At 41.4% G+C, this 24,811-nt stretch overlaps 3 protein-coding genes across 3 annotated transcripts; 2 read left to right on the forward strand and 1 right to left on the reverse strand.

The window, feature by feature from the left end:
• Positions 1–3: 3 nt before the first annotated feature.
• LOC135251648 (sushi repeat-containing protein SRPX2-like) lies at positions 4–11,110 on the reverse strand. The gene is made up of 11 exons (XM_064329287.1): positions 10,948–11,110; positions 10,626–10,716; positions 6,629–6,712; positions 6,143–6,334; positions 4,830–5,006; positions 4,143–4,269; positions 3,913–4,034; positions 2,799–2,978; positions 2,160–2,293; positions 1,486–1,607; positions 4–612 (listed from the first exon to the last, which is right to left on the reverse strand). The coding sequence occupies exons 2-11, from the start codon at positions 10,690–10,692 to the stop codon at positions 432–434; spliced, it is 1,386 nt and encodes a 461-aa protein (XP_064185357.1). The 5' UTR covers positions 10,693–10,716; positions 10,948–11,110; the 3' UTR covers positions 4–431.
• A 732-nt stretch (positions 11,111–11,842) lies between these two features.
• On the forward strand, positions 11,843–19,141 carry tspan6 (tetraspanin 6). The gene is made up of 8 exons (XM_064329290.1): positions 11,843–12,147; positions 14,492–14,680; positions 15,116–15,190; positions 15,323–15,418; positions 15,989–16,144; positions 16,344–16,427; positions 16,798–16,882; positions 17,290–19,141. The coding sequence occupies exons 1-7, from the start codon at positions 12,061–12,063 to the stop codon at positions 16,864–16,866; spliced, it is 756 nt and encodes a 251-aa protein (XP_064185360.1). The 5' UTR covers positions 11,843–12,060; the 3' UTR covers positions 16,867–16,882; positions 17,290–19,141.
• A 789-nt stretch (positions 19,142–19,930) lies between these two features.
• mid1ip1l (MID1 interacting protein 1, like) lies at positions 19,931–22,452 on the forward strand. The gene is made up of 2 exons (XM_064329291.1): positions 19,931–20,087; positions 20,842–22,452. Exon 2 carries the CDS (start codon positions 20,905–20,907, stop codon positions 21,421–21,423), a length of 519 nt encoding a protein of 172 aa, XP_064185361.1. The 5' UTR covers positions 19,931–20,087; positions 20,842–20,904; the 3' UTR covers positions 21,424–22,452.
• Positions 22,453–24,811: the final 2,359 nt, after the last annotated feature.

A 24,811-nucleotide genomic window follows, 5' to 3' on the forward strand; every position in this document is an offset into this window, starting at 1 on the left:
TGGTTGTGTTATTTCATTTCATTATCCTTTTTATTAACAAAAGTGTCATAAAATGTTTACATTTTAAATTGATCTTTGTTTTTTGGGGGGAGGTTTTTAATCTTTTTTAGTCTATAAACCTCATGTTTATACTCACTTATATAGCTAGTAGACAATCACAATTTGTATTTATGGATAGATACATAAGGCAATCTGTGTAGTTTTACACCTGAAACAAATATGCTTCTTCATATCCGTTCAGCCATACAGACACTTTTGTGGTTTTTGCCCGTTGACAGAAATTCAACAGTTAAAAACAACTTTTGTTCTTGTTTGGAATGATTCCATGAAAGGAAGGCCCCTTTCACCAGAGCTGTCCACTGTGTGTTCTATTTCCCGCCACCTGGGGGCGCTGTGGTAATCGGCTCATGGGGAAGTAGTTGATCAGCAGCTCAGTCACAGTAGCTTCTGTACTTTTCTATGTGCTCACGCTCCACCTCATCCAGCAGATAGGTGTCAATCAGTGAATAAAGCTCTTCTGAGGTGATGGGGTCGATGAGGCGCTCGCGGTCAACTCCGCGCTTGTCCAGCAGCACCATGGAGAAGTACGCTTTGGAGATCCTCAGGGCCGTCCTGCAATACACACACACACGCACACTGGTGAGAGTTATGCATTACACATTAGTACCATTATGTCTCTCCCCCAGCTTTGTGGCTGAAGTGCATCTGTCCCCCAATGCACTGCCCAACAACCCAGTTACTACACTCCACAGTACAGGCCACACAGTGCTGCAGAAGAGCTAGTGCCAGTTGGAAGAGGGCTAAATCAAAAACTAGGCTCCAAATTTTTTTGATTTTTTAATCCAGACCTTATTTGTTTATTCCTAATTTATAATACAAAGTTATACTTGCCTGCACATCATTGCTGCAATATCCAACCATTAATTCAGAGGAGTGCAAACAAGCACGCACACTCACACAAATCATGTGCTCCCAGCTCCCACTTCTAGCATATTTTCTTGCTGTTTATTTAACTAATTTTAGTTTGGGCAATGTTTTCTTTGGTCCAAAAGATGACCTTTAGAACTTGGTTTGCATGAGTCGTGCTTTAGCTCCTGTGGCATGACATGACATCATAAGATCGTAACACTGGGCCTATGTGCAGTGGTGCAAGCAAGACTGGAAAAATTCAGAGATCAAGAAACTCTGGGAGAGCTAGGCCAGGCCAGGGTATGCTCTTTTCCCTTTAGTTTAGTAATTTACTTGAGGATACATTTTAAGATGTTAATGCTGAAATTGATTCTTAGACTTAAATTTGAGAAAATATTAAAGACCATTTATTCCCCTCATAAAAGAATTGCAACTGATGTTCTCACTAACGAATGAAATATAGGATTTGGAAATGGACATGGGAAAAAAAACCAAGCAATTGACCTCAGTGTGCTCGGTGGTAGTTGCGGCCTTTCCTGTGTGTGTCACCGTGAGGGGGGGGGGGGGGGGGATTACCACAGCCCTTCTATGACCTGCGAATCGAGGGGCTTCCCGTTCATGCGGCCCACCTCCCGCGGGGGCAGTCCCAGCAGCTCCACCACCGTCACCTCCCGCATGCTCAGGCCACACTCCGAATTCTGCGCCACAGACAGAGCCAACGGTCACCTCCAGCGGGCCTTATTTTTTTTAAATTTCCTTTCTCCTTTACTTAACCAGGTGAGCTCCACTGAGATGTCTATCTCCTGATGGTCATGTCCTTAAACAGGCAGCTCCAGCCCAGCAGACAGAACTGACGATCGCACCCCACAGGCCTCAGGACCCAGGTGACTCAGAACCGCGGTTGAGGTGGGGACAACATTGACTGCATTACGGACAGGTAATCTGAGGGCGGTGTTTTCGGGATTTAACTACTGATTTTGCCTTAGACCACAAACCACTGATTTTGCCACTTCCACTCTGACGGCTGATGGCACATGATGTGATTGGCTAAAAATATCTGTCTTGAAAGTTGGTAAGCTTATCACCGTGAGATGCATGCCTGCAAGCGGAGTGGTATAAAACCAGCATGCATCGCAAAGTTCTGCAGGCCTGATGGTCACATCCTTAACCAGGCTACCCTTCCCCCACCCGTCACTCTGTTACCCTGTGGAATTGATTGCACTTTGCTCAGCCAGGTAAAGACGACCCACCTGTAACATGATTTCCTGGAGCTTGTAGTACTCGTCGTCAGTGCTGGGGGTGGATACAATGAGCAGCCTTCTCTTCTGGTAGAACTGACTGAGCAGGGATGAAGACGATCTTACATCCGCGATGATCTCCACCACTGAAAACAGAAGCACGCTGCTCAGTGTCATTCTCAGATCCTATCAGAAAGGAGCTTCACAGAACCACACCCCTCCTCTCTCCAGTAGTTTTTTTAAAGGAGAACAGACAGTCTGCCTCCTTATGTACTTTATTCACAAGAGGAAATCTGAGAGGGTCACAGATAGATGAGGTCGCAGTGCATAAACTGGCAGAAAATGAACCCTTGTCGTGGATTCATAAGGGTTATAAGTTGGCTGCACCACACAGCATGCACTCAATATTTCGTTTTTTTATTTTTTCACATAATTACATTACATTACTGCCATTTGGCACACGCTATTATCCACAGTGACTTACAATGAGACGTGCACGACAGGGTGCATGTGATGTCTTTTCAGAAGTCGCTTTCAAATTACACATCATGATTCTACAGGTCTATGAATTCAGAACGCTGACCCTGTAGCTACTGAACTCCCAATGAAAAACTTGCTCTGATTCCGCAGAGTCTGGGGGGAAATACTCACAGTTACACGTTGGGGGGGCCCCAGACCAGCTGCTGTCAAACTGACACTCGGTGATGGGGTTTCCCCTCCTCTCGTATCCCCTGTTGCAGTGGTATTCACACTGAGACCCGTAGACGTTACCCTCGGGAGAGCAGGTCAGGTAGCCATGGAGTGGCTCTTTTAGGACGGGGCATCTCTTCACTGGACACAAGCAAAAGAGTGCATTTCTCAGCACACACAGAGGTCAATCTCTTCCACTCCAAAAACCGATTCCGATTCCTCCTCTGTTCTACAACCTGGCCAATATAAACCCACCCCATCACATCAACCAATCTCTGGATTGGGGAGATTATAGATTAGCGTGTGGGTTTTCAGCAGGGGGATCGAGGAACCCTGGGGGTCTCTTTTTTTTTGTCACCCTAGAGGATCCCTGACTCGACTTGTTGTGCAATGACTATATATTTAGGAAAATGTTTCAAAATGTAAAACCTATTTTTAAATATAACCTTTTTATAACTTATGATAGTTGTCCCCTGGATAGCTTTGAGCCTGGGTCCTTGGATAAGTAATGGTTGAAAACCCCTGGACAAGCATACGTGTCCTCCCAAACACACAGCGGCCAGTCACAGTCTCTTCTTCGTCTGCTGTTCACCAGGCTCCAAACATCTGATCAACTACACAAGTCTCTGTGAAATTGAGCAGGCCATAACCTGCTTGCTGACAACAGCTCTCCTTCCCCAGGCAATGCTATGAGCAGTTATATGTGACCACAAGGGCCTCCTGTCCACAGTCAACGCTGGCACAGTGAGGATTCAGCGTCAGACTGTCGGCACATTGCTACGTCAAGAGTCAATCATGGAGCAGAATAAACCCCCTAAAAGCTTGTATATGGTGGTTTCCTCAGGGACGTTGGTAGTGGCCTACCACGGCTCTGGGATCTTCAGAAATAAATATTTTCTTATGCTTTTCCTCAGGACACGTGGTCTCTCTTACTACAGAATGCAGCATCTATGACATTTATACATGGAAGCCCTAACTAATTATCGCCCTATCCCATATCTTTTCAAACAGTGTTTTCATACTAATGCAGTCACCTTATTCCCACTTTCTGTACCTGCCCTAACACCTTCCTTACCCTCAATGCGGACGATGAACTTGCACACTGCCTTGTTCCTGGCCTGGTCAAATACTTTGTATTGGATGACGTGAACTCCTTCTTCAAATTCTGATCCGGATGGTTCACCTATAAGCTTTACACTGTACAGAAAGAAATAAAAAGAAAAAAATAATCAATTTCTTACCAACTTAAACAGAGAAAAGGATAGGACAGAAAAGTCTCTAAAACAAAGAGTCAAATTTATGTACTCCGTCACTGTTGTGTCAGCAGTATCCTTGACAACAGGGGGGTCCCAGAACACGGTGGTAGTCAGTTTTCCAGGCTCCGCATATCTCACTCGAGACAGAGGGCACTTTATTTTAGGTGGGTCACGATCTGCAAGAGATGGGTTTGCACAAATTACCCGCTGCAATTTATTTATTTTTATTTTTTTAAGAATAAACAAAGAAAAAAGAGGATGAAAAAAAACATCAAAAATGTTGATTCTGTGAAATATAAACTTCCTTTCTTGTCCAAAGCCTATTGCTTCATCTGATTCCTGAATCTCATCTGAAGTTCATTTGAGGAGGAGAACTTTGAAGACTACAAAACAATCCTCAGAGGGACTGGAAGAGATCCAGTAACACAAAGGGAAATGTGGACTCAGTGGAGCAGGGGAGCAGAGAGGGGCTGGGTAATATCTAAATAAGGGGCCAGCTTTAGGGACAGGCTTCAGAAGTACTGCACAAAGCAGGATGAGCTATAAAGACCGTTTGGGCTTTCTGTTCTTTATTTAACACCACACACCCATCTGTTTACGGTAGTAAGTCTGTTGTACATTAGCATTAAGCTTGACGGGGATCTACCCCTTACAGAGATTCACTGCTTCCTTTATCTTGGTTGGATTTGGGTCGCAAGATGTGATCTTTGGAGTTTGAGCTTTGAACATAGCTTACCTGCGCAGACGGGCTCTATGCCATTCCACCTCCCCTCTGGCATACAGGTGCGGGTGTGGACCCCCTCCAGATGGTACCCCCGGTCGCAGGTGTAGTCACACCGGGAGTCCGCCGCCACACCGTTGGTGCAGGTGTACGTGCCGTGCGAAACCAGGGGCAGGACGCGGCAGCGCACCTCTGGGAGGCCAAATGTGGTACAAGAGGGAGACACAGAAAGGGTGAGGGGTTTACACTGCCCAGGGATGGCCACTATTCCGAACACAGGTAACTGAAATATGTATTTCGTTTTGTATGGTTTGTATCTCTGTGCCACCTCATTTAGTTTTGTAGGGTTTGTGTATGGCCTGTGCCACCTGCAATGTAATCTACATTTCCGCCATTTTGAATGCGGAGCAGTGGTTCCCAACCTCGGCCCTGGGGACCCTCTGTGTATGCTGGTTTTCATTCCAACCACAACTGCAATCCCAGAATTTTAACAAGCTGTTAAGTTTTCTCAGTTAGGTGTTCTTTGTGTTTAGAGGGATTATCTACCCTCTTGAGCTACATTATGACAGAAATAGTAATGCATGCCATGAAAAATAAAAATCCAGTGTTCACGTGCTCATTGTGCTATATTGCAAGCAGTAATAGCATTTTTTAACAGATCAAATTAAAGACTGAAGTGAAACGATGAAGTGAAGCTACTAATTAAACACATGTACAGTGAGTACTTTCATAATTTTCATAATTCTTCATTATCTACCAAACAGTTAGTTTTAGTGACCATGTGTCCACAGCTACACCACCTAAGAGGCTACTGAATCACCAGTCTTTAATTTGAAGATATCTGCTAAATAATTTTGTTACATCTTTTTATGTAATTGTTTGCAATATAGCACAGTAAACACAATGTATAGCACTTTTATTCTTCATGAAATGCATAGCTATTTCTGACATAATGTGGCTTAAGAGGACAAATAATCCCTCTAAACATGAAAAGCACCTAATGAAGAAACATTGCCAGCTTGTTAAAATTCTGGGATTGCAGTTGTGGTTGGAACAAAAACCAGTATACAGAGGGACCCCTTGGGGACCGAAGTTGGAGTATACAGATATATTTATACTTCATTGCAAAATGCATCTTAGTGTATTTCTGCCCCTCCCTGGGCTGGGCATTTTACCATGATCTCAGCTCATTATGCCAACTTTTCCATGTTATCCAGGGCAGATTTTCAGAGTTTGGACGGGGAGGGGGGAAAAGGTAGGACTTTTAATGCTTCTTTAAACAGGCATTCACAAAAAGAGACTTGGCAGGCCTTCCGGGGACCACTCACGGCGACAGTGCGCGGTGCTGGACCACCGGCGGCTCGGCGTGCAGATCAGCGAGGCTCGGCCCAGCAGCCGGTAACCGCGGTCGCAGGACATCTCGCAGCGCGTCCCCAGGGTGTTGTGATAGTTCCCTCCGCGGGGGGAGAAGCAGGTGACCTCGCCATTGGGCAGCTTCAGCGTGTTGCACCACCGCGGCACTGCGGCCAAAAAAAAAAAAAAAAACGCACAGAACAGCCTCGTCAGCGCTGCGGTGGGGCGCGCAGCAAGGGCAGCACTTTTACATGGGCACGGCCAGGGGGGCTCCAGGACCAATAAAAAGACATCAGCGCACCACGACAACGGCAAATTACAAGTCTTGTGCGCGACAGACAAATTACACGTGAGGAGCGATTTGCAAAGCTCCTCTCCGAGGGACAATGACATCAGCGTTTGTGAGTTCTTAGGTGGGCCTTAGAAAGTGAATGCCCAGAGCACATTTTCCCCTCACTTACCTCTGTAATCCAACTGGGGTGTATAGGGAGCCTCCACCTCTGGGGAAACCTCATTGTAGCCACTCACCAGTCTGCTCCCCGAATCTGAAACCAGCAGCAAGGCTCCACAGTTAGAGCAGCAAAGCTCAAATGCTCTAGACTTCAAGTTAGGTAAAGCACCAGGCAATGGTCGTTAGGTCAACACACAAAATTGACATGTTACTTGATAATGGTGCACTAATGGTGCTGTATGCAGTATTTTTTGCTCTGACCTTCTGCCAATTTTCCATTTACAGTAGACTGGGGCAGAATTTTACTGCTTGTACAACAACAAGCTGAACATCCTACTGAATGTCATTGAGCTTTTATTTAATGTATTTTAAAATGACATGCCTGTATAATGTAGATTAGTAGGCCTAAAGTGTTCACCATTCTTAAATATAGGCCAAATTCTGGTATAGCAGTACACATGATATTGAACTGTTTGGAAATGGATTGAAGGAGCCCTAACATTAGAAATATTTTAACAATGCTTTCTCTAAAAATGTTCAGAATAATGGAAAATATGTGAGTTGGGAGACACTTGGGAGGCTCTCAAATCTCTTTTTCCAAAGATTTTTTTCCACTTCCATGCCATGGATTTGGGTCTATGAAAAAAGCCAGCCTTATTACACATGCACACCCACACACACACACACACACACACACACGTATATAAATATACACACATATGGAAAATACACTTTCCTTTGATATTAGCAATTCCTTGGAGACCAGCACAACTCTGTACCTTCCATTCTCAAGGAGACAGTGGAAAAAGTGAGTCTTTACTGAAAGCCTTGAACAATTTAGTGAGAATCTACCAGAAGCTATACCAGCGCATTTCCAAAGGGGCCATAATTGTGTTAATTTGTCAGAACCACCACCGGTTTAGAAATATTAGGCTCCTCATGCAAACTTTGTCCTCCATTCTATGTATCAAATGGGCTTTTCCAGTCCAGTCTCTGAAAGGGATTTGTCAGGGCCTGTGAAAATACAGACCACATTTCCCATTTCCTGCTCCATCAGTGTGCTTCTTACCCCAGGGGGCTAACGTTTATTCTGTCCACCACAGCTCCAACCCAGAAGGGGGGCTGAGCTTCTACCAATCATTTCCCCTGATAGCAGGTCAACACTGTGAAGACATGCAGCTAACAGCAAGGCTCTTAGAGATTATCCTCATAACACATTTGTTTAAAGTTATTTGAATCCAGACCTTTTTGCTGCTTTAAATTAAGTTGGACTTTACAAATTTCTCTCCAAATGCAGAACCATTCCATATGCACAGACTGCCTGTACATAGTATCTGAGCAGTCTTTAGTGCAAGAAACTTGGAACTTTTCCCATGGAATGCTAAACTTGACTGCTAAACACTGTGAAAGCATGTTTGAGTCCTTGCTTAATGTCTTGCTAAAACATCTAAAATTACTACAGAATCTAGGGCAAAAACTACAGAACTCCCTTTCTGGCACTTTACTCTCTCTAAATGGAAACATTCATCCTTTTCCCATTCACTCTGAGCTCTAAATCCAGACAGAGGCAAACTACAAGCAGTATATCACACAGCTGGAAACACACAGCACACGTCAGATTCCACATAATGGAAGTCATACAACGCAACAGACTCAGCTCACAAAACCACAGCTGGACATGGAACGTCCAGTGCACCCAATGATTCAGGCTTTTTAATAATCTCCTGTGTGATGACCTGTGGAAACATTCTGAACAGAGAGCCACGGGCTACCACATCAAAAGTTACGTATCGCATAACATACTCAATACAGTACGTACAGTTTCTCAGTTGCTAACTGATGGTGGCGTTTCCTGCAGCGGCCATCTGAGAGAGCAGTTGTAAAATAACGAAGCTGTGGCGCAATGGGAGGCAATGGGGCTGGGCCTGGGACTCAGGCACTGCATTCTAACTCTTCTCAGCTGCCTACTGTGTCATGGTCGCCTGTACTCTCCATCCCGTTAAAGGAAACTTCCCTAGTGAAAGCTCTGCGATCCTGTGAAATGTCTTAATAAAACTACAAAGCTTCCTTTTCAAGCTCCTATTCATACGGCTACTTATGCCATGTTCTGGATCTATGTACTCATTTGAATATTTCAATATGAATGTGAAGGGAATCGTTTGATGAAGAGGACAGGCCAGCACAGACGATGGAATGACAAGTTTTTTGCATTACAAGCCATTTAAAATATCAACATGAATGCCAAAACAGGATTACCAATTTATCTTTGCCTGGTGGTTATGATTTAAAGCCAGAGCAGACCTCGTATGAGATGTTAATTGTGTGCGTCTTGTCAGGCTGTTACTAAGCTGGGCCATGTCTACTTAGCTCATTCATTTGCCTGAGTCATCAAGTTGAAAAGGTGAAATGAGGGCTTTGCCCCAGCTGCTTAGGACACACGCAGTAATTTACTTGTTACTTGAGTTACTGCAGATCTATAATTACACAATCTTGAGAGTGAACAAAGTGAACATCAAAGTGAATATCAGAGAATCTCTAGAATGACAACACGGGTGCAGCAGTAAAAGCTGCTCATCACCATCCTCCTCATAAGTGAACAACTAGTACCAGGTTCAATGGAGACCGTATAAACAATCAATAACTGCGTAACACGGAGAGAAAGAAAAGCTTCCCCACTTGTAACGTTTTTTTGCAGTTCTTACATTTTGAAGGTGTGAACACTAACAGGTAATAAATGGTTTCTGCAAGGGGTTGCCCAGTGTAACCGCCATGTTTTCACAACATGAAATGAGATGGAAAATCTAACTAAGTCCACTGAAATCTGTCACTATGATTTTCCGTTTACACTAGACCGAAGAACAAATTACAAAAGCTCAGAGAAAAGAACAGTGCATTGACAATTTAACACACCACTGCAATTCCCAATCATACAACATAAATATTTCATTGTTAATTTGGCATATACAAAGAATGTCCTGTGTGTGAATAAATAGATATTAAGGCATACAGTGCCATAAAAAAGTATTTGCTCTCTTCCAGATTTCCTCTTTTGTTGTACATTTATCACACGGAATGGTTTCAGATCCTTAGACAAAAGGCAATATGGATGATGGATAACTTTTTTCATTAAATAAACTGAATAATAATGTTTAAAAAAATGTTTTGTGTTTACTCGGGTTCAGTTTGTCTAATATTATGTTTTGTCTAAAGATCTGAAGCCATTCCATGTGACAAATATGCAACAACAGAGAAAATCAGAGAGAGGGCAAATACTTTTTCATGACACAGTAGATCTGAAAGACATTTACTTGTCTGAAGCAGCCTATACATATTAATACATTGCTAAACCAGTTGTTATAACTTCAACAAAGAAGTGGAAGTCACATAAAAATATAAAATTCAAAGTCAATGTATTAAACCCCTCTCAGTTGGAACTATAAGGGATTTGAGCTAAATAACCCACCTATTAATACATTACACGTTACCTTTATTATTACCTGTGTAACAGAGTTGCTTCTAAACAACAAATATCCAATAAAGTCTAAACCACACTAATTTACTTCACCAAATAAAATTGAGCAGGTAGTTCTGCACAGTCTAAATGTGTTCAGAAAGTTGTGTCAGTTCTTTTTGAAATAGAAAACCAAACAACCCATGCTCCTTAAGTAGTCCTACAGTACAGGCAGACTCTCCGACAGCTGCTTCTAATACAGGACATTAAACTGTGGTTATGGTGGTATTTCCCTGTTTGAAGGACTCAATACAAAAAGGACTGAATAGCGTAGGCTACGTGCGGAAAGGTAGCCTTAAAATGTATGCTTTCTAAAGTCCACGAAAGTTGGCTGCTTAGACAGCGCTCAAACGTCTATACTGAAAACACGCAGCCACTCTTTAAAACGATATTTTTATTGCAGAAATGTTTTGTGTTCATGCGAAACGTATCCGAATCCGCTGTGCATAAATGCTGACTGAGTAAACCTACGCAACTGCAGCAATACAAGTCCTACCTTCATTGTGCAATCCAAGAACGCGAGTCAAAGCTTCAAATAGTAGAAGAAAATAAAACTTTGACATTTCACTCCCTCGACGTTTAGAGTGCTATATGAGAGAGAGAGAGAGAGAGAGAATCCCATGAACGCAAAAAAAGACAAATAACATCGTACATCCTTCTTTAGAGTTCTATTAGCTTGTAGCCTACTTGTTGCTCTTTGAAGCAAATTCCACTATCTCGCTGAGCTACTAAAGATTTGTTTCTTATAGGAAAACACAAATCTTTTTCGTGCAATATAGGCTACAGAGACACTCCCTTAGTCAGTAAGAAAAATGTACCTTTTTGTTTTCGCTGATTATGGAAGATGTGTCAGTGTCGACTCCTCTCTCCACAATGTGAGCTGGCTAGCGCCAGCAGGCACGATTATTGCGGTCTTGCATTCACTGCTAATATTTTGGCAGACGCACACTGCTTTGCTTTTAAAGACACATGGTGGTGTAGGAAAAGCCACACTGTGTCTCGTGACAGAGGAATAGAGCGTTTACGATGACAAGTAAATCATATTGAGCATTTATTGAATTTATATAACAACAATATGTAATGTATGCTGTAATATAGACTGGTGGACCAAAGGTTCAGGCTTTACATATACAGTATAGCATACGTTATTTTATTTAACTATTCTTATTCAGAGTAATAATAAATACTTTGACCACACATTTTCTGAGTGCTGTTTGTTTTTCAAGCACCATATGTCGTCATAAACTACATTTGTCATGGGATTAGCTATTACTTTTTGATGTAACTTAATACAGAAACACAGCACTCAATAACACTCAATCATTTAATTAATTATACAAACATGTTTAAGCTTAGCCAACCTATTGTGAAATAAAATACGTGGAATTTATTCTGATTGCTATTAAAAGGTTACATATATTTTGATGTACCGCTTTTTATGTTGTAAATAACAAATTCGTTAACTTAAATATTTGTACTAACAAATAAGCCATAGTTTTCACTTTTAGTTCAGGGGTCTTTGTAGGCTACACGTCATTTGGTAGGCTTCACTACCTGATCAGTCATATTGTTGGCTAATTAATGGCAATTACTGGGAGGCTGTCTGAGAACTCAGTATCTTTAGCATGACTGTCAAAGCACAATAGCACGTCTACGCACAAGAGGCAAGACTGCCACCTGCCACCTGGCACACCGTTTCTACAGTAACAGCTTCGGTCGGGGAACAGAGGGGGCTCTGATCCAATAATCTACGCTCTAATGAAACTACAGCCGCCCTGGACTCCGTTTTCCATACCGGAAAGCGAGAGCCAATCAGTGACGACATTTCCCTTCTCCTTGAAGCGTCGAGCGAAAGTTTTCCAGGGAAGACGAATCGGAAAGTTTGGGAGCCTTACCGAAGCTGTGAAATTGCGATTTACAAACCTGTCAGGATGTCTTCCCCTTCCCGAAGGCTACAGACCAAGCCCGTGATAACATGTCTTAAGACATTTCTTATTTCTTACAGTCTTATATTTTGGGTAAGTTTACAATCAAATGGTTGATGGAGATGCAAGCTAGGAGGCGAAAAACAATGGGATATTTTGGCACTGACATCAGTAGCTATGATCTAGTTGTGCAGATTCGGAAAACAATGAACTGCCTGGAATAGCGAGCTAGCTAGACTAACTTAAGGATAATAACAATAGATGGAGCTAGTAAGATAACTTGTTGACTTAAAATAGCTAGATGACAGGCGATTGAGCATTGTAAACTCTTAACGAACTTCCACCTAACGTATTACAACGACGTTCCATCATTTTCAGTGATACAAAAATCTGTTTCTTGTTCATTAGCTTTGCAAGGTAAATTACACTAGCTGTATGCCATATTGCTGGGTGTTCAAGCAACAGTTGTTCGTAAACAAAGCTAGCTAGCTTGTAAGTGAACTAAAAATCAGCCAGATCGGGAGGTTGAATTATCTGGATTAGCTAGCTACAGTAGGCATTGTGTTTACCACTGGTTTAAGAGCTACAATTTGCAAAGCTAATACCAACGTTTCTTGCTTTAGGCTAGACGACGCACCCCCGAATAACTTATCTGTCATTATAACGTTATTGCTAGTGCATGTCGTTAGAAACTCTTGCAGCGTTAAGTGGAGCAAAAATATTCCTCACCGCACACACAAACTCTGTTCCACGCTAGGACCGAGGTCATGTTTTTGAAATATAGAAAGAGAACTAGCCTATCTATACTAGCAATCTAGGTAACCGAGTTGTCAAGATAAATTATAACTAACTTCGATAGAAGGATACTTTGCAATTATTTCATAATCTAATAAAATCAATTGGCTTGTTTGTCGTGAGATGGTGAAGTTTTAAAACCTGGTCATATTTTAGCTAATTTAGCTTGATAAGTATTGAGCGCAGCCTACTACCCAGTAATTAATTAGCTAGTGCGTTTTTTTCAGCTGAGATTGAGAACTCAAATTTCCTTGTATCTCAAAGTGCCCTGATATATTTAATTAATCATATTTTTTAAGCGTGTAAAAAAATCAGTTGTTCAATGTAGAGGTCTTGGACTTGGGTTGGTCTTGGGTTTCTTTGTCTGGAAAAGTTGTCTTCATGTGTCCGCTATGTCCTAATATGTTTCTCTAAACTATTATTCAAAAATAAATGTCTCTAACTTCTGATCAGTTCTTTACCAGTGAAAGTTTTGATTCACAAGAGATTATTTTGTCAAAAAAGATCATATATCATTGAATCACTTCCAGTGGAAACGTAGCTCCTGGCGGATCAAAGTGCAAAATAACAGTCTTTTTTTTACCCTGCAATTTATTGCTTTATGGTAGCTAAGTGATTTTGTCTTGTAGCACATGGACTGTTCATCGTTCATACAGTCTATTCCCAAAGTTACTGATACAGTTACTGATAGGAGATAATGCTTATGACAATAATAGCAGATTGTATTTGTGCATTGCCTTTGCATGTCTCACAGCACTTTGCAGTAAAAAGGGGTGATTCACTCAACCAACATGTGTGCGCAACAGTTACCTGGGTGATGCTCAGCAGCCATCTTAGACCAGGACAATCACCATACATCAGCTGTGGAACTGTGGAGGAGGAGGAGGGATTTATTTCCCCAGGCAACATGGGGTGGGGTGGGAAGTAGGGGTAGGGGTAGGGTAGGGAAGTTTAATCATGCCAGGTTGAAAGGGCCAGAACTTGTTTACATTTACATTAGTTGTTGACTTCCTGTGCCATCAGCCCCACCTTTCCATGACTTCCTGAGACAGTCTGCCTACAGTACGTGCCCCAGGGCTGGCAAAGAACAAAACACTGCAGAACAAAACGTAAATGTCAAGTTGCAGACCTATGCCTGTTGAATAAATTATTGCTTGGGGTGGCTGCACAATTAAAATGGCAGTTCTCAGCTCTGAGGCATGCTTTGTGTCACTAAGTTGTCAGTTTAAACAAACAGAATGTTTTACTGGTTTTATTTTGGAGAAAAGGGAATGGAGTAAGCCACTGTATGAATAAGGTAGTGATAGATTGATTTAAAAAATAAAATGAGTTTCTTTTCCTCCATCCACCTGTTGCTTTTAAATTACAATGTGTGTAGTCATTGCATCTTTTTACAATTTTTGGTTTGCATTTTCTCTTTGTATTTTAGGTTTTGGTTAAAGCCTTTTGTCTAGGGTGCATAGTGTTTATTGCTAACCCCTTTGTTTCCTAATCAAGAAGAATAGGCAATAAAAAAGCATCAGTCAGATTGTAACCTCACCCTTTCTGAGCCAATTTGTATAGCATCTCACTGCCAGGTAGGTAGCCCTCTGTGCGAGTGCTTTTGGAATGCAGCAATTAATCTGGCCCCGCTTCCTTCCAGTTAACAGGGGTCATCCTGCTGGCTGTTGGTGTGTGGGGCAAGGTGAGGCTGGAAGCCTTCTTCTCCCTGGCCTCAGAGAAAAGCACCAATGCGCCCTACGTACTCATCGGCACTGGAGCCGTCATTGTCATCTTCGGCCTGTTTGGCTGCTTCGCTACGTGTCGCGGGAGCCCCTGGATGCTTAAACTGGTGGGTTTAAAACAAACAACAAAAAAGTGTGATTAAAAAAAAATTATTTCCCCCAGATATGTGGTCTGTTTTGTTTTTTTGTTTTTTGGTGGGAGAATGTTTGACAGAAAAGCAAAATAACAGTGGGTGCAGAGAAAATCAGTTACTGGTTAATGTGTAAAATCACACCCCTGGTTTCCTGACCTATTCACAGTGTACTGTAACACACTCCTCCTTATATGTTGCTGAAAGCTGCTGTCTTTTCTGAGATTCGGTTTCAATCATTGCATTTTGAAGATTTTTTTTCCCCCTTTGGCTAGGACGTAGTGTATCTGCTGTGTGTCAGTTTCATTGGTGCCTATGCGCGTTTGTTTACGTGTAGAGAGAGTATATAAGATGAGTGAATTCATAGTTCTCGCTGTATCTAACGGCTGGGTTTCTTCGTGGCCCCAACAGTATGCCATGTTCCTGATCCTGGTGTTCTTAGCCGAGCTTGTGGCAGGCATCTCTGGCTTCGTCTTTAGACATGAGGTAAGGTGTGCTTGCATGTAGTTTAGATTATGGAGAGATTAAATGAGATTAAGTTATTATTACTGGTTTAACTAGTTGTTGTTTTTGACTTCTTCCATTACCTCTAAAGCTTAGCTTGTTTTCTTTTTTCAGATAAAGGATATATTACGTGTGTCCTACAAAAGCGCCATGGATAAATATGACGGTACTGGCCCCCAGAGCAAAACATTGGACACCATCCAGAGAAATGTACGTAGTCCTTCCTTCATATGTTCTGAATACTGCATACTGTTAATATGGCCAACCTGCAGTGATGGAAGTGTGTTTGGAAAAATACATGCTGAAATGTAGCAATGCTTTCAAGAAAAGAAAAGGACAGAAATATACAGTAATGAGGATATTTTCTATTTTATTTATTTCTTTTATTTTATTTTTTGGGGGAGGGCGGATTTTAAAAAGAGAGAATTAAAAAATGATAATAATGTTTATATCAATGGGAAAGACCTGTGAGAATCTCTCTAACAGTGTAACAGTGGCATGAAAAAAGTAAAAAACAGAAACAGAGAACAAAATTAAGTGGTGCTGGTAGAAGAGAATGGAACAAATAAGCTGTTAAAACATTAGAAATTTAAGCCCAGCTGTTAATACAAAGTACGTTGCTTCATCCAAGCCGAACTTGCCACCGGCTTGTAGATTTATATGGAATTGCCACAGAGCTTGTATATGGTAAAATGGGTGAGATTGGGAATGAAGTGAATGGTGATTAATAACTGGTGATTTCCTTACTTGGTACTACCGTGTGAACCTGTTGTTGTGCAGCTGGAATGTTGTGGATCTGAAAACTACACTGACTGGGAGAATACGGACTATTTTAAAAGCAATGGCATCCCCGAAAGCTGCTGCAAGGAGAGCGACAATTGCACCCCCGACGTCCTTAAAAACCCAGACAAAGCTGCCACGGAGGTTTACCCTGTGGTGAGAGTCCTTTTGCCCGTCAGTTACGAAATAGAGCAAAACAATAGAAATTGACTGACATAACTATAAAATTAAACCTGCCATGCATTTAAACTATGTTACTGCGTGAGATGGCTATGTTTACGAAGCAGATTAATGTTATTTGTGATAGTTATTTTGTGACGACACACCCTACCACCTTCCTTTTTTCCTTTTCCAGGGCTGTTTCTCCAAGGTAACCGATACAATGGAGTCTAACCTTGGAATCATTGCAGGGATTTCCTTTGGAATAGCCTTCTTCCAGGTAATATGAATTACAGCATTCTCAGTGGTGCAGCCTGATGAGTAAGCATATTTAAGATGTAAAGCAATTATACTGTTCATTTATTAGCTTTTTTGGCTGGACCGCAACAGCGGGGTCAGCCCTATAAACGCGAATGTCTGTGACTGAGAGACTGAATGATGCAGTTACACCATTGGTCACACGGTCCAATTATATACTAGGTTTTGACCTGGTCTTGTTTATTTGATAGTTTTGGTTGGGGTGTAAATGAATAGTTACTAGAAAATAAATAGTAAATAGATGTGAAAGAACGATGTAATGAATTTGGGAAATGTCACGTGTTTTTACTCATGACAAAAAAGTTCAATTAAATGTTTCATTTCCTGCACAGCTCATAGGAGTCTTCCTGGCCTGCTGTCTGTCCCGGTACATTACAAACAACCAGTATGAGATGGTCTAGGAGCACCCTGATACAGGTATAACTCAAACAAACACAAACCAATATTGTCATTGCCAACCATTCCATAGTAAAGGGACCAGTACTACATGTGCTGTTACAGAATGGATAAAGTTAATTAATATTTTTGGTTCTGATTTCTAAGTATGGAAATATGTATGTTTAGAGTTCAGTGGTTCAGTATATATTAAATGCAGTGTTCTTTCAACATACTCGTTCAGCAATTGTTTTCAGTCAGTTATGCTGGTACAAGGGCTGATGATTCTGCAGTGTTACATGCACAAAAAAATATTAATGTTGGAAGTATCTATCATTCATAATTCAGTTAAACTAAAAGGTATGGAATCCAAAAACTACATGTGAATTATAATAACAAAGCAATATGGAAAGGTTTTTTACTTTCTTTTTTGTATTTTTTTCTTGCAGGATACAGACAAACTGATCTGGATAGAAGCTGCCTAAAAGGGACCCCTTACAGTTTTTAATCTTTTTTTGTATGTGTTTTTCTTAGCCATTTCATGTTAGATCACTTGCTGCTTTTAATAGTCTGTATTTCATTTCTCACGTATTTCTGGAATGAAGGGAAACGCAGGCCAAAAATTAACCTCACAAGAAGCTCTGTTTAGTGGCAGATATATGATCGTTTTGACAGACATGTTTGTCACATGCAGTGCTGGCACAAATTTTGGAAGCACTGCGTTTATAAATGGAGTTTGATAATCCAATATTTTGCAACAGTTCCTGTTTTTAGCATAAATGTGATATGTGCTAAATGTCATATCAGCATAAAACAAAAATGATTAAATAATTAGCATTTGATTTAAACAAGTAATAACCATTACACCTTCCTGTGCATTAGGTCATACCTACATAATTGAGCAATGTAATGTATCTTGCTGTTAGAAATTTTATAACAGGTTGAACATCTATTTGTCAGGTATTTGTGTATTTACTAATGATCGCATAATGTCATTACCGCTCGTGGAACAGATAACTGTTAAAAAAATACAGTTTTAAAAATGGCTTCGATAAACAACAGAAAGGACACAGATAAAAGTTTTAAGAGTGCTGAACTTCTTCTTTAAGCACAGTGTTTCCATAATTTGTGCCAGTACTGTATACTTTTACATTTTCAAGAACAGAATCATGAAAATGTGAAAAGATTTTTTTTTTAAATGTGACTTTAAATGAATTTAAATCGGTAGTGTCTACTGGCAGGCAACCATTTCCATTTGTACCTCAAGACCTGTACTTAGTTCTTGCCCTTATTTTGATGCGAACATGAATCACCTGATGTTAATCACCTGTTAACAGCTGAAGTCAGTTGTTAAACCTGCAGGAGTTAGGGCCTCGGATCTCCAGAACCAGGAGTGGGACACTGCTGATTTCAATTCAAGCCATTACATTTCTTAGAGCCATTATGCCGGTTTCAGTGTTTTGTGTATGTGTCCTTATCCCACATGAATGCTATTGCAGTGCATACAGCAGACCGTTTAAACTCTTTTGGGCCAGCACTGTAATATGACAAATGTAAGACAATGTGTTCCACGTTTGATACTGTACAGTGCAATACCACAAAATGAAATCTCTGTGTTTGGACATTCGTTATATTCCAGTTGTGAACTACAAGGAAAGAAGTGGGAAGAGAAGTATTTATTAGTGTCGATTTACATGCCATAAACTCTGTGGCCAGCTTGTGCCCATATTGTTTTGACTGTGGTGTTGTTCAAGTGAATGCCAAGTGACATTTTGTCAGATCCTGTATTCAGACTAGCCATAGCCATCTTTATGGTGATTCAAGAGGGCAGACCGAGTTTGTGATTTCATTCCAAAGTGTGCCTTTTGAATTGCGTAGTTGAAGGTTAATCCTCAGCATGCTGTCTCTGAGAATGTATTTGGTCCTTACATATTTCTTCTTTCTTGATGTCCATAAAAATGCAATATCTTTATAGGACAAGCTGACTTTCTGGATTAAAAAATAAAGTTTTATAAATGTAAGTTAAATATTCGTATAAAAATGGAAAGAATGAATATCATGTCAAGTCATGCCGCTGATGAATATAATTGGAAACAAAGGGAATTTGTAATTGTTACTTAAGGGAAAAGAGAATGTGTACATAATCACTGCAATAAATACTTTTCATTGACTAGAAACATTTAGTTAGTGGTTTCATGCAGTTTTAGTCCCTATGGGGGTAAAATCTTAGAGCAACTCTTAAAATAATGTCTTGTTCAAATAGTTTGTGGTTTGAAAAATAAAACTTGCATATTGTCAGTGTTTACATTGTTGCAGATTCATCTGTGAACTCAGAACTTAAATTTAACAAGATATGTAAAATTTAGAGGTACTTTCTCAAAGTATGTCGATGTGCTTGGTTGTTTATTTTCTCGCGTATTGTCCAATACCTCAAGACACAGACCGACGCCAGATGGCACTAGCGTGCTGTCAGATGCAGATCCATAAGTACTTTTTGCATATAAAATTTCCTCTTACAGTTTTACATTTTCCTCTAGGGGTAGAGCAGGAGTGAAAAACACAACAACTTCAACAACTAACTTCATGAACAGCAGCCTATGCGAGCCTTAATGGCAAAACATCCCACGTGAAGGCCAATCGAAGCTAGTTAATGGAAGGAATTGTTTTTTAGGTTGGCCCATGCCTGGAAATGGCGGAAAACATTTCAAACGTCATTCCGATTTATCTCACTTTTTTAAAAATGAAACGACCGTGGTTTGTAGTGTCTATAATAAAAGCCTCTGTAAAACGAGTAGCAGACAATGCTAAACACGTTTAAATATGTCCACCAAGTATTCGCAATCACAAATATAAAACTGTTTACGATATTCATCGTCTATTTCTTGTAACTATTACTAGTGAAAGCTATGAATAGTTAAGGGAGGTGTCCTTAGACAAACCCCTCGCGTATCTCTATGTTATTCGACAGAAAGGTTGATGGAAGCTAGATACTCCTCGGTCATTGGTGTGCGTCACATCAATCAAATGGCCGACACTCAATCACTGATGCAATTCCTTGGTTACTTGCACAGTGGGGGAAGTCCTTGCCAACCGGCTTCCAGCGTATAAATAGCAGAGTCGCTGATTCTGAGAACGCCCAGTTAGAAGCTGCGTGATCAGAGTCCCTAGCAGAATACTTACTCGGTTTTCTTAGCTCTGTTTTGTGGTTTTCTGGCACTTTGATTTTCACGGTCGAGGATTCATTGAGGTTAGTAGTTATACATTATTTTTTTTGTTCCCTTTTTCAGTGGTGGCGTGATCTTGTACGCATCAGTCTGCGTTCTTTTAACAGGATGTCAAGGTCAATACGGAAGCGATGCTTGCTTTAATCGCTGGAGTAAATGGGGAGGGGTACCAATCTGGTTTTAAATTGAATTGAATTAATTGTATTGACTGTTTTTGCAAGGCAACGTGCAAATGGCGGGTCTTCCTTAATCTGTTCGACAGAGCTTGAGTTTGGTATGAACATTGCTCGATTATGTTTCTGGTTTCTGTTTGACCGCGTACTGCTGAGCCGTGCGACGTAAAGACGCATGCGAAATATAAGCTCTTGATATGCATACAAGAATGGAATTATTTGACGCAGTCACCCTTCAGATCCTTGTTGGTTATTCCATGAAAACAACCTGATCGGCGCTTTTGATTCTGTGCCGCTAAATAATTGTTTAATGCGATAATTTGGTAGCCTAATTTTACCGGTAGCCTGTATGGACTGGTATTTGAACATTTTAGTTAGGCTACTTCTGCAAACACGTGTGCATGCATTGACTGCACAGATGGCTTGTCACAAAATGATTTGGAACTTTCCCTTCAATTAACTGAAATTCCCAATTTGTCCGAACCCTGAAAGTAGTCTATACTTGACACGGTTGCTTGAAATGTGTGGGGCCTGATCAGAGAAATGACACGGTTCTCTGCCTGCTCGACCAGCAATCTATAATTTTTTCATATTGTCTTTACAGGTTCTCTAGTGTTCACAACATCCACCAGTTCACTTCTAAAAGGAGCCTCTAGGTGCCATCACCATGATGCAGCTCTGCGGTTCTGAGTCCAGTAACAAGCACTCCCTCATCAACGTGATGAATCGTTTCATTGCTGCCGCCAACAACATGGACGAAACCATCATGGTGCCCAGCCTCCTCAAGGATGTGCCCTTAGAGGAACAAGAGAGCGCTGACCCCGTGGTGGTCGTCAACAACAACAACAATGAGCCGGTCCCCAACGGCAAGCAGAGGGACATGTACGAGCACTACCTTCTCCTCAAGTCCATCAAGAATGACATGGAGTGGGGCCTGTTCAAGAAAGATGGAAGTGGGGCGTCCAGCTTTCTGGAGATGGCCCTCAAGCAGGAGGAGCAGCAGCAGCAGCAACAGGAAGGAGGTGGACGAGGAGAGACCCCTGGTGAGGAGACCTCTGACCTGGAGGGCCAGTTTCACTTCCACCTGCGGGGGCTGTTTGGGGTCCTGTCCAAACTCACTGTACAAGCAGATCACCTCACCAACCGGTACAAGCGGGAGATTGGTGGTGGCAATTTCATCAGATAGGACTGGGCTCCTTTTCTGAACTGGCGTCACTGCTGTCTTACAGACATTTGTGCGTGACTATGGCAGAGTTGGTTTACTGACTGCTGCGAAACTGAAAAGGTCTGGTTTCTGGGTTTTCTGACCAGGTGAAAATGACCATATGAAATGGGCCACGAACATGAACAAATTCTAACCTGTCAAACGCATGGAATCATTCCCACCTGAGCAGCACATTTCTAGCATATAGATACCCACAAAGCCCACATGTCCTCCCCCTTTTTTTTTTTTTTTTTTTAAAGAGAGGCTGATTTGCTCCCTGCACATAGCCACGTGTCCAGATCTGAACAGGTGCTCTAAAGTTTTAGCAGGAGGGGTCCTAGCAGTGCCTGGAAAATCCAGTGCATCACAAGGACTGGTCTGAGTCCAGTTGGCACCACACTGCTGCAGATTCCTGATTGATCCAGTAGGTTCCTCTAACTCAAAGGCTACCCTTCTTCCTTGATTTCTTAGAAACCATGTGACTTGAAACCTGATCCAGCTTCTGTGATGCTCGTTTGTAGTTATGAGTGTAAAAAAATAAATAATTATTCCATGTGTATGTGCTAAAATGTTAGCGGTCTGTAAAAGATTTGTTTAGTATCTAAGCCTGTCTACTGGGTTGTTCTAGCCCACAATTGCATTGAATTCTTTTACTATTTTGTTAAACCTGAAGATCACTTCACATTTAAATTTTTTTTTTTTTTAAATATCATTTTTATTTATTGTTTGTCTGAACTCCTCCAGGAGAGACTGTGCCTTCTACATGTTGTATGTTTTCAGTTCAGCAGTCACCTCTGATCACTTCCTGCTCAGACCCCACTATGAACGATGTGCATTACTTCAAATGTATCAGAGCTGCAACCCAATCAAATTGTCAGAACCACTACCAGTGAAAACTGGGAACTTTTCCACTGGTCTTCTGTGACATTTCTCTTAAATTTTGTCCAGAATTTTTCAAGAATTTTTATATTTAACTGTTGTGTATATTGCAAATAAAGTGTTTTAAACAAATTTCTTATACTGTTTAACAATTTTGTTGGCCCAAATCACAAAGCAAAAATCATAGCTACTTGCAGTTTCTAAGTTGCAAAGTGCACATACTTGGTGTCATGTCAAGTTTGCTTTGTAGGTACAAGGCAGAGAGCCAATAATCCTTCAAATGTCAACTGAAATAGCCTTGTCCCTGCAAGTATTATTTAAAACTGACTCCGTTTCTGAGTGAGTTTTAAAAAATAAATAATTCGTGAACTCGGTCAATGACCAAAACACACATTTTTGCTGACCGTGGGCAAGATTTAAACTTGTATTTCTCTCTGTCTTGTGCAGTATCTGTCGATGATATTAGTCTTTCTGGTAAGACCTTATTGGACTATTTTTCAGGTCATCTGTTTGACAGGATGATTAATTTCCAGCTAATGTTTTACTTGATATTTAATTTTATGGCCTTGTTGCACATAATCACCTGCATAGGCACAGACAGTTATGATTCTTGGAAATCATGCTCCAAAGTCAAGCCTATTTTTATTTTATTTTTTCTTATGAACTGAAACTTTTTGAAGTTGGGAGAATTTCATATGTTTCGAAACAAATTCACAATTGCATACATGATTAAAGGTGTCGAACAGGCTATATGGTGCACAAAGGAAAAATGAACAATGGGCATGCCTATCCGTTACAGCCATTCGTACTGTACAGTGCTCCAAATTCTCCTTACCCCAATCACACTCTCCACCCTTCTCTGCATAGCAACTACTCCAGGTCAGGACAGCAGCCAATAGGATTACAAAGTCCTCTTTTTGTCAGTCCTAAAGGCAAGGCAGCGATTAGAAGGAGAAAGAATGGTGTAGTAGAGCTTCCAGCAGAAATAGGGAGGAGGGAGTGGGCAGGGGAGCGAGTGAGTGAGAGCGGAATTTCCGAGGGCTGCCGTCTGGGCTGGTGCAGCGGAGTGCCATGCTGCTAGACAAGCCTGATCATGCAAAGTCTCTGTTCATGCAAAAACTGTTCATTGTCTTTGTTCCTCCCCTCAGATGACCCGGTGAACAGAATGAGGCAAAGGCTGCGGGCCTCACAGTGAATAGTCAGTAAAGTTCTTGATCCGCTCGTGTGAACTGGGTCAGCCGCTCTCAGGTTCTGAATGCGTTTGTTTGTGATCCGTTAACTTAATGGTCTTTGTGCCGTAATGAGTGGGATCTGACAAATCCTTGAAACAGCAGGATGGGGTCTGAATGCCAATAAATAAAAATGTGATCAATGTGAATGTGATAAACTGAATTGCTTGTCAGTCGGAGAATTGGGTGCTCATAATTTACTTTCTCAAGCCTTTGCTCCACATTTCCAACTTTCAGTCGAGTTCCACGTTTTTTATGAACATCGCATAAATACGTATGAACAGAAATCGTGCACGGTGTGGATGTGACAGCAGAGAAGACGGATGAAGCAGCAAGCAGGGCCCCAGCCTTAAAGGGTGTGCACGAGGCTCTGGCTCGCACGGCGCAGTTCCGTCTAGACCGAGCCGTGCAAGACATCTTTGATAAACACCGTAGCCAAAGTCACTTCCATTTCATTGCCCTTTAGATATTGACCCTCCAGCTGAAATATAGCATAACACGTTTGTGCCAGCTGGCATCCAGCTGGCACTTGGCCCAGCATGGCCAATGACTGAGGTCACATTGAGAAGTAAGGGGGAACTGCCTATCAGCATACGTTGTGATTGTAGATTACAGATATACAATAAAACAATAAAAGTGCAATCCTGCTGATATAATGAGCCTGTTTTATTTTCATTTTTTAATGGCTGGCTGTGTTTTTCAAGCCAGAATTCACAACAGGATTAAAGAAGCAATTAATAGAATTAATTTCTGGAAGCTGTTTCTGACATGCAACTGTGGGGTAAGACAGGACTGACACAGCTGGTGCAAAGGCACAGGAGGTTGGGGCTGCTGAAAGACCGTAGCTGATTGGTCGCTTTCATTGCCCATGCAGAGCTGAGAGGTGGCTGCATGATCACAGAATATGCTTGGCAGGGCGTCTTCCATCTGCGTCCAACTCCACTGGCAGCACCTTCCAGTCGAACCGGCTTGTGCTGACTTAGTTGGTCTACTGCAGGGTCAGTCAGCTGATATGCACAGAGACTAATGGGCAAACCCCTCTGGCAAATGGCCACGCTTTATAGAATTTATGATGCACAAATAAAAGTAGATCACTGATTCACTTTCGTCCCTACTTAAGTAAATAAATACACAGACTGATCCAAATTCAGTTGGGGGAAACACCTTTTTGTTCCTGGCAACCTGTTTTTATATCCTTTTTTCCATTTGGACGATTACCCCTGCTTTTAAAGATCCCAAGACCCGGCCTTCTATTGTTCATT

The sequence above is a fragment of the Anguilla rostrata genome, chromosome 3 (assembly GCF_018555375.3).
Source record: "Anguilla rostrata isolate EN2019 chromosome 3, ASM1855537v3, whole genome shotgun sequence".
Lineage (NCBI taxonomy): Eukaryota > Metazoa > Chordata > Actinopteri > Anguilliformes > Anguillidae > Anguilla > Anguilla rostrata.

Coding starts and splice junctions, on each gene's coding strand:
- LOC135251648 (XM_064329287.1), bottom strand. CDS start 10,692: ATGTCAAAGTTTTATTTTCTTCTACTATTTGAAGCTTTGACTCGCGTT. Junction 6,335..6,628: donor ACCCCAGTTGGATTACAGAG/GTAAGTGAGGGG, acceptor TTTTGGCCGCAG/TGCCGCGGTGGTGCAACACG. Junction 1,608..2,159: donor TCCAGGAAATCATGTTACAG/GTGGGTCGTCTT, acceptor TCTGTGGCGCAG/AATTCGGAGTGTGGCCTGAG.
- tspan6 (XM_064329290.1), top strand. CDS start 12,061: ATGTCTTCCCCTTCCCGAAGGCTACAGACCAAGCCCGTGATAACATGT. Junction 12,148..14,491: donor CTTACAGTCTTATATTTTGG/GTAAGTTTACAA, acceptor GCTTCCTTCCAG/TTAACAGGGGTCATCCTGCT. Junction 15,191..15,322: donor GCTTCGTCTTTAGACATGAG/GTAAGGTGTGCT, acceptor TTCTTTTTTCAG/ATAAAGGATATATTACGTGT.
- mid1ip1l (XM_064329291.1), top strand. CDS start 20,905: ATGATGCAGCTCTGCGGTTCTGAGTCCAGTAACAAGCACTCCCTCATC.